Source organism: Panthera tigris, chromosome B1 (assembly GCF_018350195.1).
Source record: "Panthera tigris isolate Pti1 chromosome B1, P.tigris_Pti1_mat1.1, whole genome shotgun sequence".
Classification (NCBI taxonomy): Eukaryota; Metazoa; Chordata; class Mammalia; order Carnivora; family Felidae; genus Panthera; species Panthera tigris.
The window spans coordinates 31693762-31720688 of record NC_056663.1 but is presented as its reverse complement, the minus strand read 5'-3'; the positions used below and the strand labels follow the sequence as shown (position 1 = coordinate 31720688).

The 26927-nt window shown below is 39.2% G+C and overlaps 1 protein-coding gene across 3 annotated transcripts in view; it reads left to right on the top strand.

The window, feature by feature from the left end:
- The first annotated feature begins 6247 nt into the window (after positions 1-6247).
- PPP2R2A (protein phosphatase 2 regulatory subunit Balpha) overlaps positions 6248-26927 on the top strand; it is an 85388-nt gene continuing 64708 nt past the window's right edge. The window contains exons 1-2 of one of the 3 annotated variants that reach the window (XM_042983185.1): positions 6248-6555; positions 8415-8489. In XM_042983185.1, coding sequence (XP_042839119.1) covers positions 6549-6555; positions 8415-8489 — 82 coding nt within the window. In that variant the 5' untranslated portion in view covers positions 6248-6548. Of the gene's footprint in view, positions 6556-7379; positions 7919-8414; positions 8490-26927 lie in introns of those variants that run through there. The other 2 variants (XM_042983184.1, XM_042983186.1) reach the window with 2 other exon arrangements.

The window sequence follows — 26927 nt, the reverse complement described above, 5'->3', positions numbered from 1 at the left end:
GTGATGTGCTAATAAACATCTCATCACCGGCCTTCTGGCGGGGGGGAAGGGGTTTAAGGAGTATGGGGAGGTGAGCTACTTTCTAGCATTTGCTGCTTTCTGAGGTATAAATAGTTTCATCATGACCAATTTCTATCCCACAGGTACAATAGATGTAAATAACCTCCAAAGCATAGAAAATAGTAAAATGACAAGATGATTAGGAAGTGATGAGTGTTCTATTATCTTTGTTTATAATATGAATAATTTGATTGTCAGTGTACAATTTTTCCTTCTTAATAATGTCTGGTTTTTAACAACCGGCTCACAAAATTCCTAAAAATTTAACAACTAGCTCTTGAGAGACAGTATGAGAGGCTCCAACACACCACTGCCAATGAGTGAAAGAACATCAGAGCATCTTTAGGGAAAGATAAAAAGAGAAAGGAAGAGCAGTGAAATTTTTCTTTTATTTATGAAAAAAAATATGGAGAGATGTGGGTTTAGGTCCTTCTCCATTAAAGTGAATACTTAACTGTAGAATGATAATGCTGGTTTGTGGATCAATGATTTTTGTCCCATAAGCTTGGGGAATGTTTCATGTTAGATCTCATTTGCTGCGTATTCACAATGTACATTTAAACATTACATAGTAAAGAACCCTTTTATACCTAGTGTTCCCCAACTTTTTTGACTGGTAGAATCATTTTTTCCCCACAGAGTACTTAATATTTCATGGAAAATAGATTGAAAAACACTGCCTTGTGGGTATGCTTAAGTATCCCGTCTCTCAACATGTGTTATTGATGACTTCAATCGGACAATTTATGGCATGTCAGTCCAATCTGTGGATATACTAAATCAGTGATTCTCAAATTTGACTACCTATCAGATTCACCTGGAAGCTTGTTTGCCTATTTTATTTAAAATTTAAAATATGACCCCCTTTGGGAAAAAAATGGAAAACATGACTATATGAATAGTCTAGGATATTGAATAGGATATTGAATGAGATAATGTATTGATACATAGATCAAAGCTGGGTCAAGGAAGGAAGCTTTAAGGAAGCTAGAGTGATTATTGTAGAGAAGAGAACATTTGGGAGACATAGTTATATTCCAATATCCAGATGACCTTCATATTCATGTTAAAGATGTCCCAGATGGGAGAACCTGGGTCTATAGAACAAAGTTGCCATGAAGTGCATTTCTATACAATATAGGGGTGAATTACTTAGTGGGTATAGCTGTCTAAAATAAAAATAGATCTTAGTTCTTGATTAATTGGACATTTTTAAGCAAAGGCTGAACGAACACTGGAGGGCCTGTTGAATAGGGAGTTCATCCATTGTGAGGATTGAACTAGTTAATCCCTAAAGTTCCTTCCCGTGTTGGGTCCATATGTTTCTGTTATTTGGGCATAAAACACATACTAGTGTCATAGCTAAACTCAAATGCCACCTAAAAAGTCGGCAGCACAGAAGTAGACTTATACTTCAAACAAATAGGCCATTTGGATAATAGTTTGTCAACATTGCAGAGCATTTATGATCATCTGATAAGCGATACTGAAAATAGATTTCAGAGATAATGTTTAATTTCACAGAGTTTGCATCTCATATCGAAGAGATATTCAGCTATATATCTATAGACTGTATCTCCAACAAAAGCATAAAACAACATTTTTGGTTGCAATTTACAAACTCAAGGTTACTGACATGAGTTTACTCATGAAGATCTTTTTTTCATCTTTAAATATTCACACTATTAAGAGACGAAAAGAAACTATTTCTCTGTTTTATGGTTGAACCATGAATTAAATCATATCTGTGAACACAGCTATAATGGACTACAACTTTTACTTTAATGTGGAAAACCTGTAACATAGATTTTATCATCAGGCTCTTATACCAGCAGTAGAGTGGACTTTTAAAGGACTTTTTAAATTCAGTTTATTCTTTCCCTTAATATATACTGATTATAGACGATTTGGAGAAACATGAATGTCGAAGAAGAAAAAAAAAATTTGCCAGTTTGCTGCTGCCTCGAGACATTTCTGGTGAACACCTTAGTACATTTCCTTCCTGTCTTTTTCAGCTCTATGTATTTTGTGTATGTTTGTTGTACAAATGTGATCATATTGTATCTGGATTTTGTATCCTGTTCCTAAAGCATAAGCAACTTCCTCTGGTTTTCCAAACATTTGGCTACATAATAATCCTCCTGGTGGCTTCACTATTGTTATTTTTGAACACCTGCTAGTGTAGGATATTTTCATGATTTGATAGTGCATACTATACCTTGAACATTGTGGCGGGAATTGTCAATACAGTCTAGACTATGCAGGGTTTTGGAAAACTGCCTTGTAGGCCAAATTTGTAGATATTAAGGAAGTATGTAAAAAGCTGACATCTGCTTATAATTTTCCCTATAAAGCCTTTGAGCATATTCCATGTTAGAAAGCATGGCTGTAAGTAGTTTGTCAAAATTTTAAATTGTATCACTCTCCTTTTACCCTTGAGTTCATGGTCCTTCCTAGATACCTCTAATTTTTTTTTTTTTTTTTTTTTGAGAGAAAGAGAAACGGGGAGGGGCAGAGAGGTAATCTTCTTTTTTAAATTTTTTTTAAGTTATTTACTTTTAGAGTGAGAGAGCATTCCAGGTCATGCCAGCAGGGGAGGGGCAGAGACAGAGGGAGAAAGAGAATCCCAAGCAGGCTCTGCACACTGTTAGCGTGGAGCCCAGTGTGGGGCTCAAACCCACAAACTGTGAGACCATGACCTGACTCAAAATCCAGAGCCGGATGCTTAACCAACTGAGCCACCCAGGTGTCCCTAGACACCCCTAATTCTAACTGCCTAGAGGAGAGAAGCATCTGAACTTCTCATTTAGTGTGGAGGAGAGTTTGTATTCATCTTAACTCCAAGGAAACACACAACTTTCAAGTGATTCTCCCCTCATTCTATAAAATTCTTTAAAAAGCCAGCTTGCAAGATCCCATTAGCTCCATTCTTTGTTGAGATTGTGGGTGTCCTTAGTACCTCTCAGCTTAGATTTGAAACAAAACACCTCCGAGACTCATAGATTCTCCGGGACCTTACCAGGAAGAGTTTTCCTCTGGGTGTTCCCAGGCTGAACTCAGTTTTGCAGGGAACTATTATTTTGTGCATCTTACACACGGCTAGGTGTTGAAGTTCTGGCGAGGGGCTTACATGAAAAAATGTTTACGTGAATGTGTGTGGATCATGTGGATGAGGGAATGATGTCCTATGGGATTCTCTTGGATGATATGTATTCAGGGACAAAGGACCAGTTCGAAGTAGTTGGGATGAATCTATCTATAAATAACTTACATATTTAACCAACCATGCTTAACAGATATAGATCCGAATGACCAAGATAATGTGTAAAATGCCTTTTTTTCCTGGGTCAGGAAGGGTGAGTGAAAACATTCACGACATAGTAAGCTTTAAGGAGGTGACACTTCAGTGGTTTCCTTCCCAAGCCAGGGAGATTTATTCATTCATTGGTCAATCCAATAAATTAGGTGGTTGGCGATATGGAGATGAATAAGACATATTTCCTACCTCAAAGAACTCAGTCTAGTAACAGACACATATTTAGATAATTTTAACATGATCTAGTAAGAGAGAAGTACATTCGATTTTATGAAACTATTTCAGAAGGTAGGGAGTGAGGGAACATATCAGAGAAAGCTTTCTGAAGGCAGTTACATCTGAATTGGTTTTTAAAGAATCAGAAAAAGTTTTGCTGGCTGAGGAAGGAAAGAGAGATGGGTAAGTGGGACTGTTGAGGCAGGGGTGTGGTGAGTAGATGGTGACATTCCAGGGGAAAACTAGCATCATCCTAGATATGAAGAAGACATGGAATCAAGACTTATGTTCTGCCAGTGCTTATTTGAAGTGCTTATTAGACATCTGTAGAAATGTCAAGCAGGCAGGGAGAAGTGTGTGTCTGCAGTTTCAGGGTGAGGACAGCGCTGGAGATCTAGATTTGGCAGGGACTGGTATATACGTGGTATTTACACCTATAAATACTCGATGAAGTTGCCTGGGACAGAGAAGCATATGCAGGGCAGAGACCAGGAAGACATATCGTCCTAACATTTAGAGGGTGGTCTGGGAGAAGGAGATAGCACCCTGAAAGGGGTGTATAGAGAGACTGGAGGTAAACCAATCCTGTAACACGCAAAAAAGGGTCTCAAAAAAGCATGGGATGGTTAGTGGTTTCAAATGCTGCTGGGAAGCAGAGAAAGAGAAAACCAAAGTGAACCATTGGAAGATCATTAGTGACCTTGGTGCCTTTTCATGAAATGGTAGGGACAGAGCCCTAGTACAGCAGCAACCCTTGTCTTTGGGCTAATAGGTATTTGGGCCTCTCTTCCCAAGAGCCATTCAGAAGAAAGGGAGGCAGCTTGTGGCTGAAATTACTGCTTAGGGTCACTGATCCTTGATTACTGGACCCATCTCAGCTTGTCCCAAGATTCCATACAATGTTCTTAGAACAGTACCCAGCACATAGTGCTGTATGAGCTTGTTGTAATTATTTCCGTTTCTAGGCAAGCCTTACTGGGTTCCCAGAAGAACAGATCATTTATGTAGACCAAATCATTTTTCAGGAAGTGTGAATATACCAATCTTACACGTGACAAAAACTGAAGAAAATGGCTTATGTATAGGGGTTCCAATCCTCTGGTTTATTGGTCTAGTCCCTCCTTCTCTCTTTGTCTCTCCCTCTTAGTTCTGATTGAGGTTCACTGGAGAGCCTAGGATTGAATTATTAAACAAGGGCAGAGAACGTAAAAAGGAAAACAAGTAATAAAAGGCAGATGCAGAGAAATGCATTTACAAAATCAGCCAAAATAGAAGTACATACAGCACAGTGCATTAAAGTTTTGTACCTGTTTGTACAGGTAGCTGAAAGATGAAAATACAGGGTGGATTTTTAGTTTGGGTTTGTTCTTTGGTTAAGTGAGAAATACTAACATAGCAATGGAGGAATAATAATACAATGGTACAGCTTTTTTGAGTGGAGACATTTTGAGACTTATTTTACAACTGAACTGTTCTGGAAATCAAGAACAAGGTAGAAAGTGGAGATAATGGAGAGAAGGTGTAAATAATTATAAACTTCCCCTTGGTCTCTCAATGCCTGACCAGTCCTTTCAGCCTTAAGGTCAAATTCTGGATATTTTTACAGATATTTTTCACGTGCAAAGTAGAAATCTGTCTCCTAGGAGCATCGTGGGGATTAAGGGAGATCTGCAAAGTGTCCAGTTTATAGTGAGTGCATCATTAATGCATCTTTCAATGACGTACATATACATCTTTTGGCTGATGACAAGTGTTTCCTGGTTGTTTTCCTTATACCTCTTAACTATTGAAGATGCTTTCAATACAAATCTAATAATAACAGCAGCAAACATTTATCTCGTATTCTAAATCATTTAATCTTAGAAACAATCCTATGAGGTAGGATTGTTACCCGCATCTCATCACGGCCTCACCATTTGGCAGCCTGGCTTCGGGGCCCAGTTCTTTCCTCAACCACCGCTTCCACTTTTTCAGCAGGACAGACCTGGGCCGCTTTTTCGGCCATGTTCTGCTACTAGCAAACTCAGTTTTCTGTTCAGAAAACACTGAACCGCTTTCAGTCGCCAAGGGCTCTTGCCTCAGTTGCCGGGACCCATCAGAAGGTAATTTATTTCACCCAGATGGAACCAGCCCAGCTGCGTCTTTCTCAGACCCAAGAACTGTTCCCCTGGCCGAGCCGCAAGTCTGCACACACACACCCTCCCTCCCCCCCCCCCCCCCCCCGGTCTTTTATTTCATCGGCCATAGTGTCACTATTTTGAGTAGAAACACAGTATTCCCAAAGACACAGGATCCCGCGAATCCACCGCGAGCGAGCACGGTAACCGCACGGCTGAGCCCGCCCGGGAATCCATGCACATGACGCGAGGGTTTGGGACACTGATGTGCGCGGGACCGCGGACTGGGCCAGGGACAGAGGGCAGGACGAGCGCGGCAAGACACCAGACCAGCAGCTCGCGCACCAGGGCGCGGCGAAGGCCAGGCCGCCCCGGCGCAGCGCGGGGCGGAGAAGGAAGGGGCGGGAGCCAGGAGCCGGGCCGGCCGCTCCCCGCCCCGCCCCCTCTGGTCTCCGCCCCGGCCCTCGCCCGCCCCGCCCCGCCCCTCGGGCCCGGCCCGGCCGCTCCGCCCCTGGGTGACGTCACTGGCCAGGCCAGCCGGCGCCATTTTGAAAGTAGAGTCGCCTGCCCCTGCCGCCGCCGCCGCCGTCCCTGTCGTAGCTGCCGCCGCCACTGCCGGAGAAGGAGAGAGAGCGGGGAAGCCCCAGAGTGAAATCCACCATCCTCCTGACTGGTCTGCCCGCCCCTCCTTCCTTCTTCCCCCGACCCCCGCCCTCTCCCCCCACAGGTGCCATCCGCCGCCATCCGCCCTCCCTACCCCCCCATCCCCAGGTGAGGGGGGTGAGTTCAGGAAGCGGCGACCCCGAGGAACCCAGCAGGGTCACCATTTGCAGCGCAACATGGCAGGTAAAGGAGAAATCACCCTCGTCCACTGACAAGGCACCGCTTCCTTCCTCCTCCCTCCATCACCCCCTAGCGACCGTCTGTGCGTCGCGTAGAGCCACGGGGCGCCCCTTGGATTTCAGGGAATTGGTCAAGTGGGGTGGGGTGGGGGTGGGGAGGGTTTGTTGAGGCGAGGGGCGGCAGTGATACCTAAATGGCTTTTTAAATGAGGGCTGGAACCTTGGCATGGGTGGGGGTGGGGTGTGTGCTGGCGAGCCGAGGGGTAAGGCGTGGGTGGGGCGGGGTGGGGGCGAGTGCAGATTTGTTCCTACTCCTTTGGACCCGGTGTAACCTCTGCTCCCCCCACCGTCTCCTCCCCGTCCTTCCCCCCCCCCCCCCCCGCCCCGAGCTTTTTATATGGATCTTTCTCCATATAATTCCAATTTTTTTTTTCCTGCTGCAAGCCTTCTTGGGTGTTTATACTAACCGTATTTTGTACTGAGAGGGAAGAGTGCCTTACAAGTTAAAATACAATGGGGACCTATGTGTATGTTTTCCCCACTGTGGATACATGTATTTTTGAGACCATGAACCTTTATTTTTTGTCTTGAACCAGCTCCCTTTCGTTTCTTACCCTTCGTGTCCAAAGAGTGCAAGGCCTTGTTAATCCACCAAGTTGCATGAAAAATGTGATTTAAACTTTCTGTTTTGTATGTTAGTTTTTGTGCAGATGTCCTTTTCCCAAAAGGGTTTCGTGGAGTTAGTTAAAATAGTTGTGGAGTTCAGCGATATAAATAGCCAAGGGGATTGATTTAGGTAAAAGCTTGGGAGGGGGGGGCGGGAAGGATGCATGGAGAAAACCGGCTTGGAATATTTAGCAAGGAATGATGGTGAAGGAAGGAAAAGGTGATTGCTTTGAGGATTATCTTTATACATTTTGATGTTGCTGAGTATCTTCCTGCTTCTAGTAGAACCAATTCTAGTTCTTGATTCAATTTCTTCCTTCATAGCGCCAGGGCATTTCCTTCTTAGTGCTTGGAAGTGAAATAGAAACATTGAGGAACTAAACCAATTCTCCATGCGTTTTCTAATATTTAGATAATCTTTAAATAATCAAACCTTTAAAAAAGTTAACATGTTGGATTGACTTAGGGTTTGCTGTAAACAAGTTGCTCCTTTGGCCTTGTCGAGTAAGCGAAATTAAAATTGTTTTGCACAAGATGATGACAAATGAGCAAAATTGTTTGCAAGGTCCTTTGGACTCTGAGGGATAAGGTGGAGGGAGGCAAAACAAGCTTCCTCTGACAGGCTCTTGAGCATTTATTTCGGTTTCTTTTCCTGTCTGGAGGCCGTGATGTGCTGGTAATGAAATGCAAAGAAATGGGTGGTGAGTGTTGTGTTTGCTGTGTGTGTGCTCTGGTGATTGGGTTCACACGAATCATTACTCCTCACCCGGGCAGTAATGTTTCTGAAGTTTTCTCTCCGTTCCGTGTTTTATGGTAGCTTAACCTTATTAACCCTTCTGTAGGCTTAAAGGAAAACTGTCTAATTGGTGGTATTTACTTTTCTCTGGTAGGTCTTGCGTGACCGTAAGGCTTTTACTGTCTTTGAGGGGAAGGGAAAATGGAAGTTCTGAACACATGTGCCATGTTAATGGTAGTACATGGCCTTTAGATTATCTCATACCTGGGATCTCTCTCTCTCCTTGAATCCAGTGCCAACTGTTGGAGACTAACCTTCCGAATTAATGCTCTGGGCTGGTGGTTGTATGTGTGGGCAGTACTAGGCTATTAGCATCATGCCAACCCTGGATACCATCTCTGTGTTTACGAGAGTAAACATGAACAGAACTGGGTTTTAATTGGTATGTTTTCTTTTTCCAGGAGCTGGAGGAGGGAATGATATTCAGTGGTGTTTTTCTCAGGTGAAAGGAGCAGTAGATGATGACGTAGCAGAAGGTAAGAAAGCATTTAATAATGCAAAGTTTGAATATGGAATCTTCAAAATCTTGATACTGAAGGATTTCTTTGCAGCTGAGTCTGTTCCAGGTTAAGAACATACTGTGTTTATTGCATAAGCAATGGAGGAACAGTTTTAAAGTCATCTTTCTGGAAAATGGTCTTCAGTTTTTTTTTTTTATTAATACCTTGTATCATTATTTTTTATTTCGATTAAATGAAAGGAGCACTGGATGATGATGTATTTAAAACCGTCACAAGAAAAATCTAAGGCTTGTATCATAAAGGTTTCCTGGCTGTATAAATTTCTCGTACAAATAAACGGTGATGCATTTTCATGTTTGTAAATCATTTTTAGATAATTGTGTTGAAATACATATCAGCATTTAGCTCGGAAACATTTTTCAAAAATGAGTATCTTTTTTGAAGGAAGATTTTTAGTTTTGTTTTTTTTTGTGTGTGTGTACTTTGAGAGGGTGATGTTGGTTGACATTCTGTGAAGAAATGCTGACTCAAATGATACATTTTATTGTCTTGTAAGGATTAATTTAGGTGGATAAGAAAACAACAGTGTTGTGGATATATAGCATGGCTTCCTGGGAGCTTATTCTGGTGCAGTTAGAAGCTGGGTTTGATCGGTTGAAGTATTTAAGTCTTCTCCCAAATTTCTTAGTGTATTTCAAAAGCTTAACATTTTGAAACGTTAGGGTTTTGCACTCATTTGAGGTGGTCTTAGGTGCTGGAGGCATTATTTCCCATAAAGTATTTGTATTATTTCATTGTTCAGAAATATTATTTAAAGTTTGAATTTTAATGGTATCCTGTCTTGAATTACAGTAGGAATTTTTGAACAAAATTCAAACGAATTAAAATGTACTTTTAATTAAAAAAAAAATGTCTAGGGGCACCTGGGTGGCTCATTTAAGCGTCCGACTCTTGGTTTTGGCTCAGGTTGTGATCTCACAGTTTGTGCGATGGAGCCCTGTGTTGGGGCTCTGCGCTGAGAGCATGGAGCCTGCTTGGGATCCCCCCCCCCCCCCCCCCCCCCCCCCCCCGCCCCGGCCCCTTTCATGCTCACACTCTCACTCTCAAAATAAACTTAAAAGAATTTGTCTAGTGAAAGTTTATAAATCATCTTTCTCTAAACAGTATTGTCCTATTAAGATTCTGTTTCTCACCTAGTGCCTACAGTGCAGTTTGTTTTCAGGATTTCTTTGATGATAGGTTGATGACTTTGTATTGAGCCAGTGAAGGGTTTGGATTTGCCTGTGCCCGTGTCTTTCTCAAAGAAGTGTCTGATCAGTTTGGCGGGTCCTTTGGGGAGCCAACTGGTATCCATTATATTTGTGATACTTTACAGAGCCCTGTCACATTTCTGATGAGTCCTCATCTGTTTTTCAGATGAGAAATTAGACGCTTTAGTTAAGAGAGTTACTGATGGTCACACAAATGGTACAAATCAAGGTTTTCTGGTGAAGCCTATGGTGTTTGACTTGAGAGATCCTAAGTTCAAGGGAGGAGCCATATGTGACTCATTTTGTGATTCCATTACCTGTTGAATAGTAGGCACTCGGATATTGGACCATGCATTCTGTGCTGTTGTGTAGTATGCACCAAGTTATGAGAGTGGTGTATACTAGAAAACTTCTTTTGTTGATTGCCATTGATTTTTGTATGAAAGATCTGTTGGGGGGCTTCCTAAATGTTGAGCACTGGGGCTGCGAGGTGTCTGAACATAAACCCTGCCCTGAAGGAGCTTGCAGTTTACTTGTTAAATGGTAGGCAGAAAGACCACGTGAGTTTTATTTAATTAGAAGAAATTGATGGTTCCAAACTTAACCTAACTGAATCAAATGATAGTTTGTGGTATGTATCATGGGATCAGTTGTCATTCTCTTCTTCTAATGCTTAGGAGCTGTATTTTGCTATTGATTCATCAAATAATTTTCTTTTGAGGTTGTTAAATAATACTTTAACATACAACCCCATCATCTTACCATGTTGAGGCTTAGTATGTACATTTTAACGACTTAACTCTAGCACGTATGTGTATGCTAGTGTATTAAGCATAACAAGCACCCAGTTTTCAAATGATACTCTGTCAATTTGGGGATTTTTGCATATGGCAGCTTACTTGTCATAGTGTATTATGTTTATGTTACTAAGGGAAGGTTTGCTTTTCCAAAATAAGATTAATACGTTTTCTCCTTTGGTTTAGACTGTAATCTGTAAACAGGTTACATCTAGCTCAATCTTTAGTTCAGCTTGCCTGTTTTCTGTTAATGATGCATTGGAAGTTCTTCACCATCAAAAGCTCCAAATTGTCTTTCCTCCTACATGCAGTTAGCTGTCATGGCATACCATTTTTACTTCTGTAATGCTTTAATCTTCTTTCCGTACCCACTTTCAGCTTAGTTCAGGTTCTCAGTATCTTTCTTTTCAGGTTGCAGTAACTTCCTAAATTTCCTAAACTTCCTAAAATTTCCTGCTTCTCGTCCTTTATTTTGCTTCTCAGTTGATCTTAAATGCTATCCCAGTTTTATGTTCCTGAGAAATCTTCAGTGGTCACTGCATCTGCAGGGTTACATTCAAATATTTCAGCCTAGAGTGCCAGACCTGTCACCAGTATGACCCCTGTTTCTCTCAGTTCATTGCTGATATGGTTCATGATCCAGCTCAGTGGATGCTGTTCTTCAAAAAAATTTTGTGCGCTCTTACTCGAGGGTCTTTGTTTTTGCTCTTCCCACCTTGGAATGCCTGACACTCCTCCCATACTTCATCGCTTATCAGAATCCTTCAAGTCACATTTGTAACTCTTTTACTTCTCTTCCTTTTTTGGAAATATTTTTTACAGTCTTTCTTCAGAGCACTTCGTATTTATAATTTACCCTAAACCTCTGCGGTTATACTGTAAGCTTAGCGCAGGACTAATGCATCTTTGTGCTCTGTCCAGAACGTCCTATACAAACTTCTGTGCTTAGAACGATGCCTGGCACACAGTAGGTGTTGAGTATTTGTTGAATGAGGGAATGTGAGTGTTAGGAGGCTTTGAAGGGGAAAGAGATGGGGTGAAAAGATGATTGAGACATACTTCTGGAAATCGTAGAGGTATTTACTCAGCAGGCTTTGTAACTGGATTGATGTTCTACAGCTGTGTAATGGAAAGAAGTCAGGAGACCTTGGGCTTTTATCCTGGTGACAAACTAGTGTATGTCACTTGGGATAAGTGCTTCTCTGGGTTCCAGTAAGCTTAGCCTTAAGGTGACAGGACTGGATTAGATGATTTCTGTTGTTCTTTATACTGTAGTCTAGTTAATTCTGAAAGATGTTTTAGAAAAGAAGCAGCTCAACATTATTACTGTGAAGTTAAATTGTGTGAGATGTTGGGCTCTTTGGGGGCCTTAATTTAGAAAGAAGTCTCTACTTAATCAAGGCTTAGAATTCTTCATTATGTACATTGCAGAACTAAGAATTTTAATGTTTGACCAGATACTCTTATAGACCTTTGGCTCACGTAGACACTTTTTGGGATACTTCTTCTGTGCATAGGTCTTTTTGGGCACTTTAAGTGGTTTACCTTTGGTGTAGCTTCTTGTCAGAGAGAAGGGTGAGGTACTAAAATCTCTATCATTCAGATGGTCTCCTGTCCTGCAGTTTTCATTTTAATCTTTGTGGTAGTAGTAGTAACATTTTATCATCTGGACTTGAAAATTTTCCTTCACTGACAACTTTCTCTCATGAGACTATAGGTAACATAGACACCAGTTCTAGGCTACATAGTTCGAATCCTGCTCAGTCCTTTACTAGCTGTGTAATCTTGGGCAAGGTAACTCACTTCTTTGTGCCTGTTTTCCTCTCTCTAAAATGAAGATAACAGTAAAATCTATCTGAGGCTGTTGTTTTGTTGATTAAATGAGTTAATATCCAAAAAACAGAAACCTGGCCCACAGTAAGCGTGTTATAAAGGATTTAGCTGTTATTATTTGAACACTTACAGTAAGTAAGGAAGAGTTGGGAGAATGTGAAAACTGGGGAATTGTCTTTAAAGGTTACTAAGAATTTCTCCTCAGCCAAAGTGAAGAGATTTATACATATTCTTTGGTTCCACTAATATAAAGCTCAAAAAACATTCAGCACTAAACCATAGCCTTAGAGACACATATTAAACTGGTAAAACTTTGAAGAATAGCTACAAAATAATTGCTGTAAAAGCCAGTATGTGGTGGTTACCTTTAAGTGATGGAAGGGAGTCGTTCTTGAAAGGGTCTGGGGGGACCTCATGGAGACAGTGTCTTGACCTGGGTGGTGATTGTACTGACTGATTATCCTGGTCATTTTTCTGTTGATTTGTGATTTGTGTGTGTTTGTTAGATTTCACCCAAAAAGGTGTATGTTTGTGTGTGTGTGTGTGTGTGTGTGTTTAAATCAATACTGTACTCTAAAAAGGGTTTAGAGTGAACACTGGCCATCCCCACCTTCACCCACTCTCTAATCCTCCCTCGTCCTTCTGAAGGCGATTAAATTGAACTCCTCTAGTTGTATTCCTTAGTGCCTAATTTTTGTGAATAAAATGATATTTCTATTTCTCATCAGTTTTAGACATTTCCAGTTGACTTTCTAGTAGATGAAGATTAAGCTGTTGTCATTATCACCCCCATACCCCAACGTTATAGCACATATTATGGGTTAAGAAGTCAGTGCCCCCAGGGGCACCTGGGTGGCTCAGTCGGTTGAGAGTCCAACTTCAGCCCAGGTCATGATTTTGCGGCTCCTGGGTTCCAGCCCCACGTCTGGCTCTGTGCTGACAGCTTGGAACCTGGAGCCTGCTTGGGATTCTGTGCCTGCCTGCCTCTCTCTGCCCCTCTTCTGCTCATGCTCTGCCTGTCTCACTCTCAAAAGTAAACATTTAAAAAAAAAAAGAAGTCAGTGCTCACATCGTTATGACCATTCAGATATGTATTGAACCCCCATCACCTGGCATCATCAACCCATGGCTCGTGCTGTCCTATGTATACATCACTTGATCCATTCCTAGTCCTCTGTATTTAGTAATAGAAACACTGATTGTATTTTTAAAATCTGGTTAAACAAATTAGAAAAACCAAGATCATCATTTAAAGTGAAACAGTAAGGAATTTTTCCTAATTTTTTTTTGCAGTAGCAATACCTGGTAATCTGTTATTTGCTTAAATTTTACTTGTGGAAATATTAAACATTCAAATACATGTGGATAATCTGAAGTCTGTAATTTTTGGTTAAAAATATGGAACTATTGTTAACCATTCAAGATGGTTATTTTAATTTAATGTAAATTTTCATTATTTAATAGTTAATATTGTTAACTATTAAATAGTAATTTTAAATATACATCATTTTAATGCGAGTATAATTTTCCTCATTTCCGTATTTGACATTCTTAATTTTTTATAGGAAATTGTTTTAGGATATGAGTTTATTACACGATGCCTGTTTTTATGAAACTTGGATCCACAGGCATAACATCTTTTCAACGCTTGGCTTCCTGTTTGCTTTTGGTAGGACTTAGACTTACAGACTGGTTCTTGGGGGAAAAAATTCAATAGTAGAGCCTAAATATTCCCCAAATAAAGATATAACTAAAATTGTGAAAAACAATTTTTGAGATACCACATGAAATTTAATGTTTTTAAATCCATTCCATATATCTAATGCTACATACAGTGTAAACAATTTAAGATCATTTGTGTTCTGTGTTTCTTAGAGTAGTATGCATGTTAGATTTAGGCACTAAGGCCATTAGTAGGAAAAAATAGTAGAACCCTGATATGTGTGGATTTCAAAATAGTGGCACATTAGCTATATTCCAAAACCTAATGACCCATAGGAAAGGCCTTATTTAACATTCTTGTATCACATGTGACACTCCTCCTTGCCCTTAACACACATTACTACTGATAGAAGTCTTGTGCTCATGCAGTAAATCACTTAGTGTAAATATGCCCATTAAATAATGCGAATGATTGTATTTATCTAGCATTAGGCAGTATCCTTGTTTTTTGTTTTGTTTTGTTTTTAATTTTTGGGGGGTGGGGTGGTGGCGGGCAGAGAAAGAGGTAGACAGAGGATCTGAAGCAGGCTCTGAGCTGACAGCAGAGAGCCCAGTGTGGGGCTGGAACTTGTAAACTGTGAGATCATGACCTGAGCTGAACTTTAGGTATGTTCTGATACTCTTAGTGAACTAAATTTTAAAATTCTAGAAAATCGTGGAATAAGCAGCATGATGAGAGGTTGTTTGAAGCAAAGAATTTGTTATTAAGTCAGTAAAAAGATTCCCATATATTATGTATTTGCACATCCGTATTTTCTTAGTTGAGTTGCAAGAGGAAAGATAAGCTATATTTTAAGTTTCTTTTGTCGTTAATAGGAAAATTGAATGGTTGGACATAGATGTTTTATTTATTTTTTATTTTGTTATTTTTTTGCAAAAGTTTATTAGAATGTAAGATTAGAAAGGAAGAATAGTAGGAAAGCTCTCTTTACAGAGAGGGGACATTTGGAAGTGAGTGCCCTGGACATAGATGTTTTAGCTAATCTCCTCAACTGTAGTCTCTTTACCTTAGGTGATAATGGAAAATACAATTTAGTAACCAAGGGTCCACAAGTGGCTTTTTAGTAGTAGTAGAGAGAAAGTCTTGGTGATACTTAAATTACATTTCTTATAAATAATTGAATTTGATTATTATCACTACATAATCAGCATGAGGAAGAGATGGCCTGGTCATCTTAATCACAGCGGTCAGCATTTATTGGGTGCTTAACTATGTGCCAAGTACTATGTTAGCTGCTTTATATATTTCATTAATCTTCACCAAAACTGAAATAAGTAGATGTTGTTTTTCCATATTATAGATGAGGAAACTAGGCTAGGAAGATTAATTGTGTATCCTTGAGCAGGTGATGGAACTGGGATTCTTAACTTCAAATTTAATTTCCCTTCTAATGTCCATAATGTAATTTTTTAATTTAAAAGCTTGCTATTTCTCTTCTTAGTTTAAATGAGGGTGTTTTGAGGTTGTTGGAATGTGACTTGTTTAACAGTTGTTTGTAATGTCCAGTAGACGTTGTTTTGAAGTAATTAAATCCAATTTGGAGATTTTCTGGATTTTCTAATGGAATTTTTAAGCTAGGATGTTCTATAAGTGGGCTATAAGGGTTTTTTAAATCTTCTGAGGTCGTATGTCACATATTGTGTATACTTGTACATATGTGCATTTTTCTGATCAGAGAGGTCCACACCATTGTCAAAGCAGCTATTTTAGAGTGTGGTCTGATGACTTCTCAACTCTTTCAGAAGGTCTATGAAGTGGAAACTATTTTCATAATAATATGATGCTTGCCTTTTTGACTGTGTTGACATTTGCAGCAGTGGTACAAAAGCAATGTGGGTAAATATGCCGGTGCCTTGGCGTAATCAAGGCCGTGACACCAAATGGTACCAGTAGTCATGGTGATCTTCACCATATTCCAGTAGTTTAAAAATGCCAATTTTACATATGAATGTCTTTGATGATGCAGTAAAAACTAATTTTATTAAATCTGACTCTTGAGTACATGTCTGTTAAACATTCTTTGTGACAAAGTGAAAGGTACACCAAAGCACTTCTACTACAGACCAGAGCACAGCGGTTGTCTGGAGGAAAAGCATTGGTGCAGTCACTTGGGTTTTAAGGTGAACTAGCTGCTGCTTTCATGGACCATTATTTTTGTTAGAAATAACTATGGACAAATAAGTGATGATTATTCAGACTTGGATATTTGGCAGAAATTTTCTCAAATGGACAGTGAATTTGTTGCCTCAGTGGACAGTATCTGTTGCCCATGGTAAAATTTGAGCTTTCAAGCACAAATGAGAATATTGGAAAACATGTATCTGCCATCCTGAGTTGGATAACTTCCCAATACTCAAAGAATTTTCAGATAAGATCAGTAGTAATATTAGTGACTGCAGTTTTTTGATGTTATGTAATGAAAGGTGTCAACATTTGGAAGCTCTGTATAACTCTGAATCAGTGTTTTGCAAATATCCAATGCTTGTGAGGTTAAAAAATGATGCATGAGTAAAAATGCAAGACACAGCATTGGATTTTAATGGAACAGACAGCTGATATGGTTTCAGATTCCACAAACCTTTAAGAAACTACTGCTTGTCCAGTTTTGGTGTAGTATCAAAGGGATAACCATAATTACCTGAAAAGCCTATTAAAATACTCCTTTTTCAACTACGTACTTGAATGAACGTGGATTTACTTCATACATCTAACACAACACACTGTGGTGTGTTGAATGCAGAAACAATCAAGAGACAACAGGCATCTTCTGTTAAGCCAGATTTGCAGCAGTGTAAAAACAGTGGCATTCTTCTCACTAATTTTTTGGGGAGCAGGGGAAGTAAAATCTCTTTCTTTTTTTTTTTTTTTGTTAACGTGCAGGGCTTATCATTAATATTTTTAAATTGATAAATATTTTAAAATTTGAAAGGCCTTTGGGGACCCTCAGATTTTAATTGTAAGGAAATCCTGCCACCCAGAAATACCTGACAGTTGTTGGTTTAGTCTGTGAGTAGATTTCACTGTATTGATGCTTTAAGAGAGTCTCACAGACCACTGGGTAAGTAATCAGAGTAATATGCTGCTTTTGTGCATGAATGTCCAAAGCTTTCCCATAAAAGCTTTCCTGTGACTTGATATTGTTTCAGCCTACTCCCTTGCTGTTCTTTAGATACCAAATTAGATCTGCTTAAGCTCTTTCAATCTGGTGATCTTGGTGAAGGAAGGATACCTTTAGGACTTTAAAATTATCTATTTTTAAACTTAACCTCCCTTACAAAGATTACATACTAGTGCATATTTGCCAAAATACTTCAGCTTTAAAAGTTTTTGAGGTCTTTTCCCACTATCTGTTCAGGTCCTGTTAACATTAATACTTAATGAAGGATTACTGAGTTCCTCAGAACCTGGCATGGTGCCATTTCTGGGTTGCTGCCTGGTTATTAGAAATGAGTTGGTGCCCTTGGCATTGTGTTTTATTCTCAGCCCAACATGTAGGAGTTTGATGTATTGTTTTTTCTTGGAAGAAAGGCATAAAATTGCCTTGTTAACTTTCTACTTACCAACTCTATTACTAAAGAGAGGGCATGGTGTTTTCTTTAAATTTTACTTGAAAGCACAACATAAGTCTATTTTAAAATAGATGCTGAATTTGCCATTCTAAGAATTCAGTATCAACTCTTGATTGCTTAGTATTTTCAGTACTTTTGTAGTTCTTTTTCTACCCTTTAAAGAACATTTGTCAAAGAACTTTAGGACTTTTAAAACTAGCTATACCAGTTTCTCTTCCATGTTCCAATGCTGGGTTTATTAAAAAGGAAAACTAATTTTTTATAATATATTTTTTAGTTAATATTAGCAGTAGTTGATGGAAATGTCATCTAGGTCTTTGCCAATGTCCTATGTAGAATCCTTGGCAAATCATGATTGAATGGTTTTCTATAAGCCACTATGCCAGGAGTTGTAGTTTTGGAATTTTAGTTTCTCTTGGTTGACTTCCTCTGAGAAAACTGGGATTTTCTCTTCTGAAATCTTTGAATAATATCTTTTATACAGTTCGGGGGTGGGGGTTCATGGACCAATGACTGTGTTTAAGAACCTTTGCTTTAATTCAAGTTTTGCCTATGGTTATATGCCTACTGAAATTGGGAGGAGTTGAGGATATTTTATATGGAAATGATAACTTTTAGACTGTTAAGAGGGTATTCTTTCTTAGGAATCCTTTCAGTGCTTACTGTTTCTTCTATGATATTAGAGGGATGAATCTTCTCTAAGGTACTGGACTTGACAACTTTAGTGTGTTTCCATCTTAATTTTTTTTTTTTTTTAATCAAAAACTTGTCTCTATAACCATGGGTAAAACTGTTAGAGGACTATATTGAGTTTTGAACCAGCTGCTTGTTCTATACTTCATTCAGAAGGAATCTAAATTCTTCATTAGCCTGTATTAAGAGAGATACCAAAGTAGATAACAGGGATTGGTAAGAAATAATTTTTAAATTTTCTAAAGATATGGAAAAATTTTAACTTATAGAACCTGACATTGTAGAGCTTTAGGTCTCCTTTGTGTGAAAGTGGAACCTTTTTGTCTCCTTTTTTCCAGCTTACCACAAAGTAAGAGTTCTGTGGGTCTGGAATAGATGTGTTTCTAAGATAACATAAGGGGAATAGTTAGTACATTTTTATTGACTCGTTGATTGGGAAGGCTCTATTTCAAGAGAGAAAGGCTATTGTAGGCAATAAATAATTCCTCATCTAGGGATGCAACATGCAAAAATGGTTATTGTAGGAACTGGTAGGCTTTTCCCCCTTAACATAAAAGGAGAATTAATTTTTTTCTAGCAGCAGAACCAATTCTTCAAACGGAATATGTTTTAGCCTATAAAATAAAAAGCTACTTTTAATTTTAATGCATTTTTATTGTTAAAAATACATAACAAAAACCACATAACAAAGCTTACCTTACTAACGATTTTTAAACATACACTTGAGTAGTGTTAACTATTCACATCATTGTGAAACTCTCTCTAGATCTTTTTCATCTTGCAAAACTGAAACTGGACCTGTTAACACTTCCCTATTCTCCTGTCTGCCCCTGGTATCCACCATCTTACTTTCTGTTTCTATGAATTTGACTACCTTAGATAACCTACAAATGAATCCTAAGACAAAAAAGTATTTGTCTTTTTGTCACTGGCTTAACTTCATGTCCTCAGAGTTCATCCATGTTGTAGCACATGACAAGATTTCCTTCCTTTCTAAGGTTTAATAATACTCCATTGTATGTAAATACCACATTTTGTTTATCCATTCATACCTTGATGGACATTTAGGTTGCTTCCACCTCTTAGCTAGTGTGTGCTTTTTTAATATATGTCTTTTTATACATGGCTCGGGTTCTATGGGAAGGAACAACAGAAATACTTTCTTTAAAATTGTTCTTTATGTTTGTTTCTGAGACAGAGCATGAGTGGGGGAGGGGTAGAGAAGAGAGGGAGACAGAGAATCCGAAACAGACTCCAGGCTCTGAGCTGTCAGCACAGAGCCCTAGGCAGGGCTCGGACTCACAAACCTTGAGATCATGGCCTGAGCCGAAGTCGGTCGCTCAACTGACCGAGCCACCCAGACGCTCCAGAAATACTTTCTTTAAATGATTGGAGGTTGGGGTTGTAGACAAGGAATGATCAAGATTGTATTTTTTACAACAACCTTTGAGGTAGACACTGCCATTTTGTACACAAGGACACTGAAGCTCAGAGTTGAGCGTCGTTAATCTAAGATTGAGTCAGTAAAACTGTTCTGCTTTTTAGGCTTCCATGTTTCTTCTGTGTGGTTCAGTTTTTAAAAATAACTATTTGATTACAAATTTAAATCTTTTGTTCTCATAGGGAAAGGGTAGAGAGCTAAGGTGAGACCTTAGTTAGTATCCACAAGTGAACAAGAATATGTAATATTGAGTGCCCAGTGCTGTAGAGAATGTGTAGGAAATAGAACAGATCCTTCACTTCAGGTGTATTAGGAGGGTCAAAATTATTAAAATAAGCCTTTTCCATAACTTTGTGGCTTTTGGTATTATTAACCTGTTGACATTACTGGGAGATCTTTGCAAATCCTATGTAAAAAATTTACAGGTAATGTTGGGATGTAAGAAATTATTTTCCCTTTTCTAAGTTGGCATTGTTTTTAAAGTTTATTTTTGAGAGAGAGACAGCACGTGAGCGCACATGCAGGCCAGCAGGGGAGGGGCAGGGGGAGGGCGGGAGAAGCAGAAATCTGAAGCAGGCTTCAGGCTCCAACCTTGTTAGCACAGAGGCCAACGCAGGGCTTGGACTCAAAAACCGTGAGATCATGACCTGAGTTGAGTCGGACACTGAGCCACCCAGGCACCCGTCAGTTGACGTGCTTTTTGATGTTGAGATGGTGATGTAGTACAAATACTTAGTTGTTCTTGGAATTAAATGAAAGAATCATCTTTATCTCAAGTCTAAGACATAAATGTCTTTCAGTGATTTCAAATAGCTGTGAATCGAATTTACTCATGAGTATCTTTGAAGATCTCTCCCAAGTTAAATGCCCATGGTAGTGTATAAGCCTTTTCTTTCTTCCGTCTTTCCTGTGTGTTTCAAGACCTTCATTTTAACAGTTTGGCCATTCCTTAAAAAGTTAAACATAGATTTAACCATAGAACCCAGTAATTCTGTTCCTAGGTATATACTTAAGAGAATTGAAAACATGTGTGCACAAAAACTTTTACATCAATGTTTATAGCAACGTTAGTCATAATAGCAGAAAAGTGGAAACAAACCAAATGTCTATCTACTACTGACTATGCATAAAGAAAAGGTGGTGTATCTATACAATGGAGTATTATGCAGCCATAGAAAGGAACGAAATGCTGTTAGGTGCTGCAGCTTGGATGAACTTTGAAAACATTATGCTAAGATGAAGAAGGTGGTCACAAAAGACTACATATTATATGATTCTATTTGTATGAAATATCCAGAAGAGGCAAATCTATAGAGACAGAAAGTAGATGAGTGGTTGGTAGGGCTGGTGGATGATGTGACTGCCAGTGGGTACAGCATTTCTCTAAGGGGGTAATGAAAATGTTCTGAAATTAGATAGTGACGACGGTTGCACAGTTTTGTAAATAGAGTAAAAAAGCTGAATTGTGCACTGAATCTGACAAATGAATAATAGTAAATAAACTTATTAGTTTACACATACAAATGGTAAATCCAAACAGTGCAAGAGATACAGAGTGAAAGTATGTCTCCCTCTTAACCCCCTTCTCCCAGGTTCTGTGTCCCTAGAGATACTGTCACAATTTTTTATGTGTTTCAGAAGTGTTTCGCAGTTGCAAATTGTTACCTTTAACAGAGCATGTTCATCATTTTAGATTTGAAAGTGGGAAAATACGTTCCAGAAATCCATGATATGCAAGGTTTATAGGCCCTGTCTTAGGATCAAAAAAATTGCCATAGGATCAAAAAAATTGCCAGGTAGCTACCATTTTCTTTTAACTGTCCTATGAGGTTTCTGTAGCTTCGGACTGAAGAGTTGCTGAGAAGATTGTACATATTTGGGATGTGCATCTAGATGTGCAATTAGTAGATTCTAAAGCTGAGTAAAATTTGTGAAATAACAATGTCTAATACCAAAGTACTAATGTCTCACATATCCAGATCTTTAAAAATAACAATGAGGGGGGGCACCTGGGTGGCTTAGTCGGTTGAGCGGCCGACTTCGGCTCAGGTCATGATCTCGCGGTCCGTGAGTTCGAGGCCCGCGTCAGGCTCTGTGCTGACAGCTCAGAGCCTGGAGCCTGCCTCAGATTCTGTCTCCCTCTCTGTCTCTGCCCCTCTGCTTCTCATACTGTCTCTCTCTCTCTCTCTCTCTCTCTCTCTCAAAAATAAGATAAACACTAAAAAAAATTTTTTTTAAATAACAATTTGGGTTCATTGATACCTGAAGTCTGTGTCTTATCCCTCATTAAATTAGACCTTGAGTATTTTTCCATCTAGATCTTACCGTTCCTAATGATGTCTGTAGTGACTAGGTCCTTTTTTGGTGATTATTTAATTAGGACTAAACTGGACACTAGTAGGCTAGATCCTAAAGACCAAATGTGTCTTTTTTCCCCCCTCCTTATGTGTCTTTTTGACTATTTGGTAAATACATAGCTCCTTGTTATGTCTTCTATCTCTAATTCTCAACCAAATTTCTTGGAAATTTTGTTAACATTGTACAAATGCCAAAATGTGACGGTTTTTACACTGCTCAGTTTGGTGAGAATACAGTTTCATTAAATTCTTGTTATGTGGTAATTTATTAACATTAATAAGGATTTTTATTTAAGGAAAAAGAATTCTCTGAATGCGAACATAAACTGTCTGATGTATTTTACATAAGCGCTCGAGAAACTTAGCTAACTGCCTATCACTATTGTTTTGCATGCATTATCATTTAATCTTCTCAGCCAGCCTCTGAGGATAGGTATTTTTATTTTATAGATGAGGAAATCAAGGATTAGACAAAGTAACTTGATCAAGGCCACAGTGGTAAGTGGGGAAGCCAGTGGTTGAGCCTTGGTTCTTCTCACTTTAGAACTACCATAAAGTGGGGCGCCTGGGTGGCGCAGTCGGTTAAGCGTCCGACTTCAGCCAGGTCACGATCTCGCGGTCCGTGAGTTCGAGCCCCGCGTCAGGCTCTGGGCTGATGGCTCGGAGCCTGGAGCCTGTTTCCGATTCTGTGTCTCCCTCTCTCTCTGCCCCTCCCCCGTTCATGCTCTGTCTCCCTGTCTCAAAAATAAATAAACATTAAAAAAAAAATTAAAAACTTGTTTTACATGTGTAGTTTTGTATAATGCTTTTTTTCTATTTAACATCTAGAAAGATAAATGGCTCTTGTACTTAATTTGGGCATTTTAGTTTTCTACAGTTTTTGCTGTTGTAAATTTATGATGAACATCTTTGTGAGAATCTTAATACTTTAGGGTATGTTTCTAGAAATGGAGCTGCCGGTCAAAAGATACGATCTTTTGATGGCTTATGTAATGTATTACCAAATTGCCTTAGAAAGTTGGTGTTGGTTTTCTCTTCCTCCAGCAGTGAATAGGAGTACCCATTTCCTAACCTGTTGACAACGTCTAGCACAATAATACCATTCAATAAAATCTTTTCCGCTTATTTGTTTGAGCATGTTTAACTATGTAGGTTCTGTTCATGTCCTTTATTGTTCTTTGGGGGTACTTTTCGTATTCATTTGTAAAAGGTAAACTTTCCCCCCACCCTGCCCCCACCTTCCATCATCATAGCTAGTGAAAGTTGTATGGAAGCTCAAAGAAGTCATTTGGGTCTAGAGTAGATGGGAAAGTCTTTTCTAAATGAAGTGGTTTTTTGTTTGTTCTTGCCAGGCAATGGAAGGCAGAGGGTAAGAAAAAAACATTTGAGAACTATTACTTGTTAGTTTTCTTATCTGCAAATGGGGCTGATTAGTAGTACTGGCTTTGTTATTCAGAGGATTAAACGTATAGGAGTGCTTAGTTTTGGCATATCCTTACTGCTTGGAAAATTTAGTTGATGCAGTTATTTATTGCATGATTAACAGAAATAACACATTAAAAATTAATGGAGTAAATGCCTATTCAAGCCCACAAATCAAGATAAACTAGTTGTTTTTGAGATTTGGGGCAGGTTATACAGGCACTTTCAGTAAGTATATGTTGCATTAATGAATACAGCTTTAGCTTGGTTGAGTTAGGAGTTTGGGGAATCCAAAGACAGAAGTAGGAAGATTAGTTTTATCGGAATTTGGGTTAGGCAGGGGTCTGGCACTTTGAGAAATTTAAAATAGAAGTTCAAGCTCATTCTTTAGGGGGTTTTTTTTGTTCCATTTTCCTGTTGTTCTCAAGTCTCTCCATTGTTTTTTTTTTTTTTCTTTCTTTCCTGTGATTGGATACTCTACTTGAGGGGTGGGGCTTTGAACGCACTAGAGCCAAAGCAGCCTTCGCTGCTGGTTTCATTTTCCTCTAGCAGGTAAGAAATGGGAGTTTGGGAGCATCTGAAAGTGTGATCTCAGGAAAATCCCATTAAAAGTGTTGACCCTTAACTGCTGAGGCTCTTAAAAAAAAAGCCCTTTCTTCCCCCTCTCTTTGGCGATGTTCTCTATTTCTATCGCGTTATATGATGATCTGAATCCCTTACCAGACCTTGAGCAGACTGATGAGTAGGTGTAGAGCCCATTAAAAATTTTACAGGAGTCTGGAGAGAAAGCACATTTTATTGTACTGGTGAACACCCTTATTTCTCTCTTTGATTCCTTATTCAGAAGTTGTGCTGTGTTTTATTTTGTCAAAAGAATTCTATTAGCGGATACTAGTACTTCTCAAGCTTTCTGTGCTTATGGAGATTATGCAGATTATGATTCTGCGTGTACATCTGGGGTGGAGCCTGTGATTTTTCATCTCTCACCCACTCCAGTGAGGGCCGTGTTGCTGCTGTTGCTGGTGTGTTGGTGTACTATCTACACTTCCAGGGGAAAGGCAGCTGGTTTATAGCTTTTGTAGGGGAAGGGAGAACAGGTACGGTAGTATCTTAATTATTTTACTCAGCATTTCTGACAGACTGAATAGATTCATTGTGCTGTTCTCACATCATTTAACATTTGCTCAATAAATGAATAAACACCTCCTGGGGAGCTTTGTACTAGCTGTTAAAAGAGCAGCTTGCAGCACAGTGTACTGCACGTTAGCCATCCCTAATTGTCAGATTGAATTTGTGTTTGTATTTCAAGTTTAGCTCAGGCCAGTATCTTAGCATACATAAAGGTTTGCTTTTGCTAGTAATTTGCTTTTTTAAATAGATTGGCCCCCTAGTGCTGTGAAAAAGATGAATTTAGGAAATAAAATTTTAACGCCTTAATTGGTTATTTTATAACTGCTAACAGATTTCTAATAAGTATAAATTCTGGTAAGTATAAATGATTAAGTTTTGAATTCTTTATGATTTTCTGTTTGCTTTGTTAACACTGGAGGTACCTTTTCAGTCTCGTATCAGGATTTCTCTCTTCCTAACCACCCAATCTTAGTTTTATTTTAAGTTGATTTTTATTTTATCTGTGTAGCTCAGGTACATAGTTGAACAAGCTGGTAAATTCAAAATGCTTATGAGGAAAAGTAACCAGTTTCCTGCCCCTTTAACCTGTAATCACCTTGAGTCCCCTTCCCCACACTTTTCAACTGGTTTATTTTCCTATTTCTAAGTACATAGCAGCTGTTTATCCATTTTAGATGTCCTCAGAAGTAAATGGTAGTTAAGAGTTTCGTTCTGTTCTGCCTCTCTTACTGCTCCTGTTTTCTCAGTATTGCTATACCATTATTATTGTTGTTTAAACCAGTGTTCAGTGTTGTGGTAGGCTGAGTAATGCTCTCCCCTGCCCCTCAAAGAAAGCCACATCCTAATCCCCAGAACAAGTGAATTTACTTCACCGGAGAGGGAGCAGAGATGGGATTAAATTAATGATTTTGATCTAAGGAGGTTATTTGAGATTATCCTGGCCCTAAATGTAATCACAAGGACCCTTGCAAGGACAAGAGGGAGATAAGATCTAAGGAGGAAGTAGTAGATGTGATACCAGAAGCAAGAGGTTGGAGATACAGGGGAAGGGTCTTAAGCCGAGGAATGCAGGTGGTCTCCAGAGTTTGAAAAGCAGAGAAACCAAATTCTTCCTTGAGTCTCTAGAAAGAAGCCTAGCCAGGCTCGTACCTTGAATCCAATGCAACTGAGTTTTGGGCTTCTGGCTTCCAGAACTTCAGTGTGCTGTTAAGCCACCAAATTTGTGGTAATTTGTTACAGTAGCCATAGGAACCTCATGTAAGAGTGGACATACTTGTGTCCATATACCCTGTACTGCTATGCTGTTTTCTCCAGAGTTAATAATTACCTTGATTTTAGCTTGTTGTTGTTTTTAGTCTGTCGCTGCTATTTTCTTTCTGCACCTTTCAATATGATTTTCTTCATTGTCAAAAGAATCAGATAACGTACATACACACCCCACCTTCTGGTGTTTTCTCCATTTTGTTGTTTCAGTCTAGAGTGATTTGCTTTGTTTTCTGTGAATCTATCACTAAACCACCTTAGCTTTTCTGACAGGTGACTAAATCTCCTGTCAGTATATTGAAGTACATCAGATGTTCTATCAGTTTTACTTTTGCCTTGAGCTCTATCCTTCGATATGGCCTGGCTTTTTTCTAAGTTTATTGCATAGCTGTTGTCCTTGTCCTTTCCTTCGTTCTTATATTTACTTCACCATCATGGGAATTCCTTTTGCTTCTTCTGTGTTGGATCTCCTTATTTTCCTGGATTCCATAACTTCCTCTTTTGGTTTGCTCCCTCATTTTAGTGGTGCGTACCATCCAGTATTTCACAAGAAAGATTTCATGGGTGGTACAGGCTTTGAGATTTTGCTTGCCTGGAGAAGTTGTCTTTACATTACTTTCCCACTTCAAAGTTGGGCTGGTTATTGGAAATAATTTTTCCTCAGAATTTGGAAGGAGTTTTTTCTTCTTTTTTTTAACGTATCTTGAGAGTGTGTTGTGCGCACGAGCGGAAGAGAGGGAGAGAGAATCCCAAGCTTATAGCACGGAGCCTAATGTGGAGCTTGAACTCATGACCTGAACTGAAATCAAGAGTCAGATGCTTAACCGACTGAGCCACCCAGACACCCTGAAAGGCATTTCTTTTGTCTGCTAGTGTCTGTCACTGCATTTGAGAAGCCCGATGCCATGCTGTTTACTCTTCTTTTTTCCTGTTTGGATGATGTGCCTTGATACTGGGCTAGTCGTCCTTGGGCC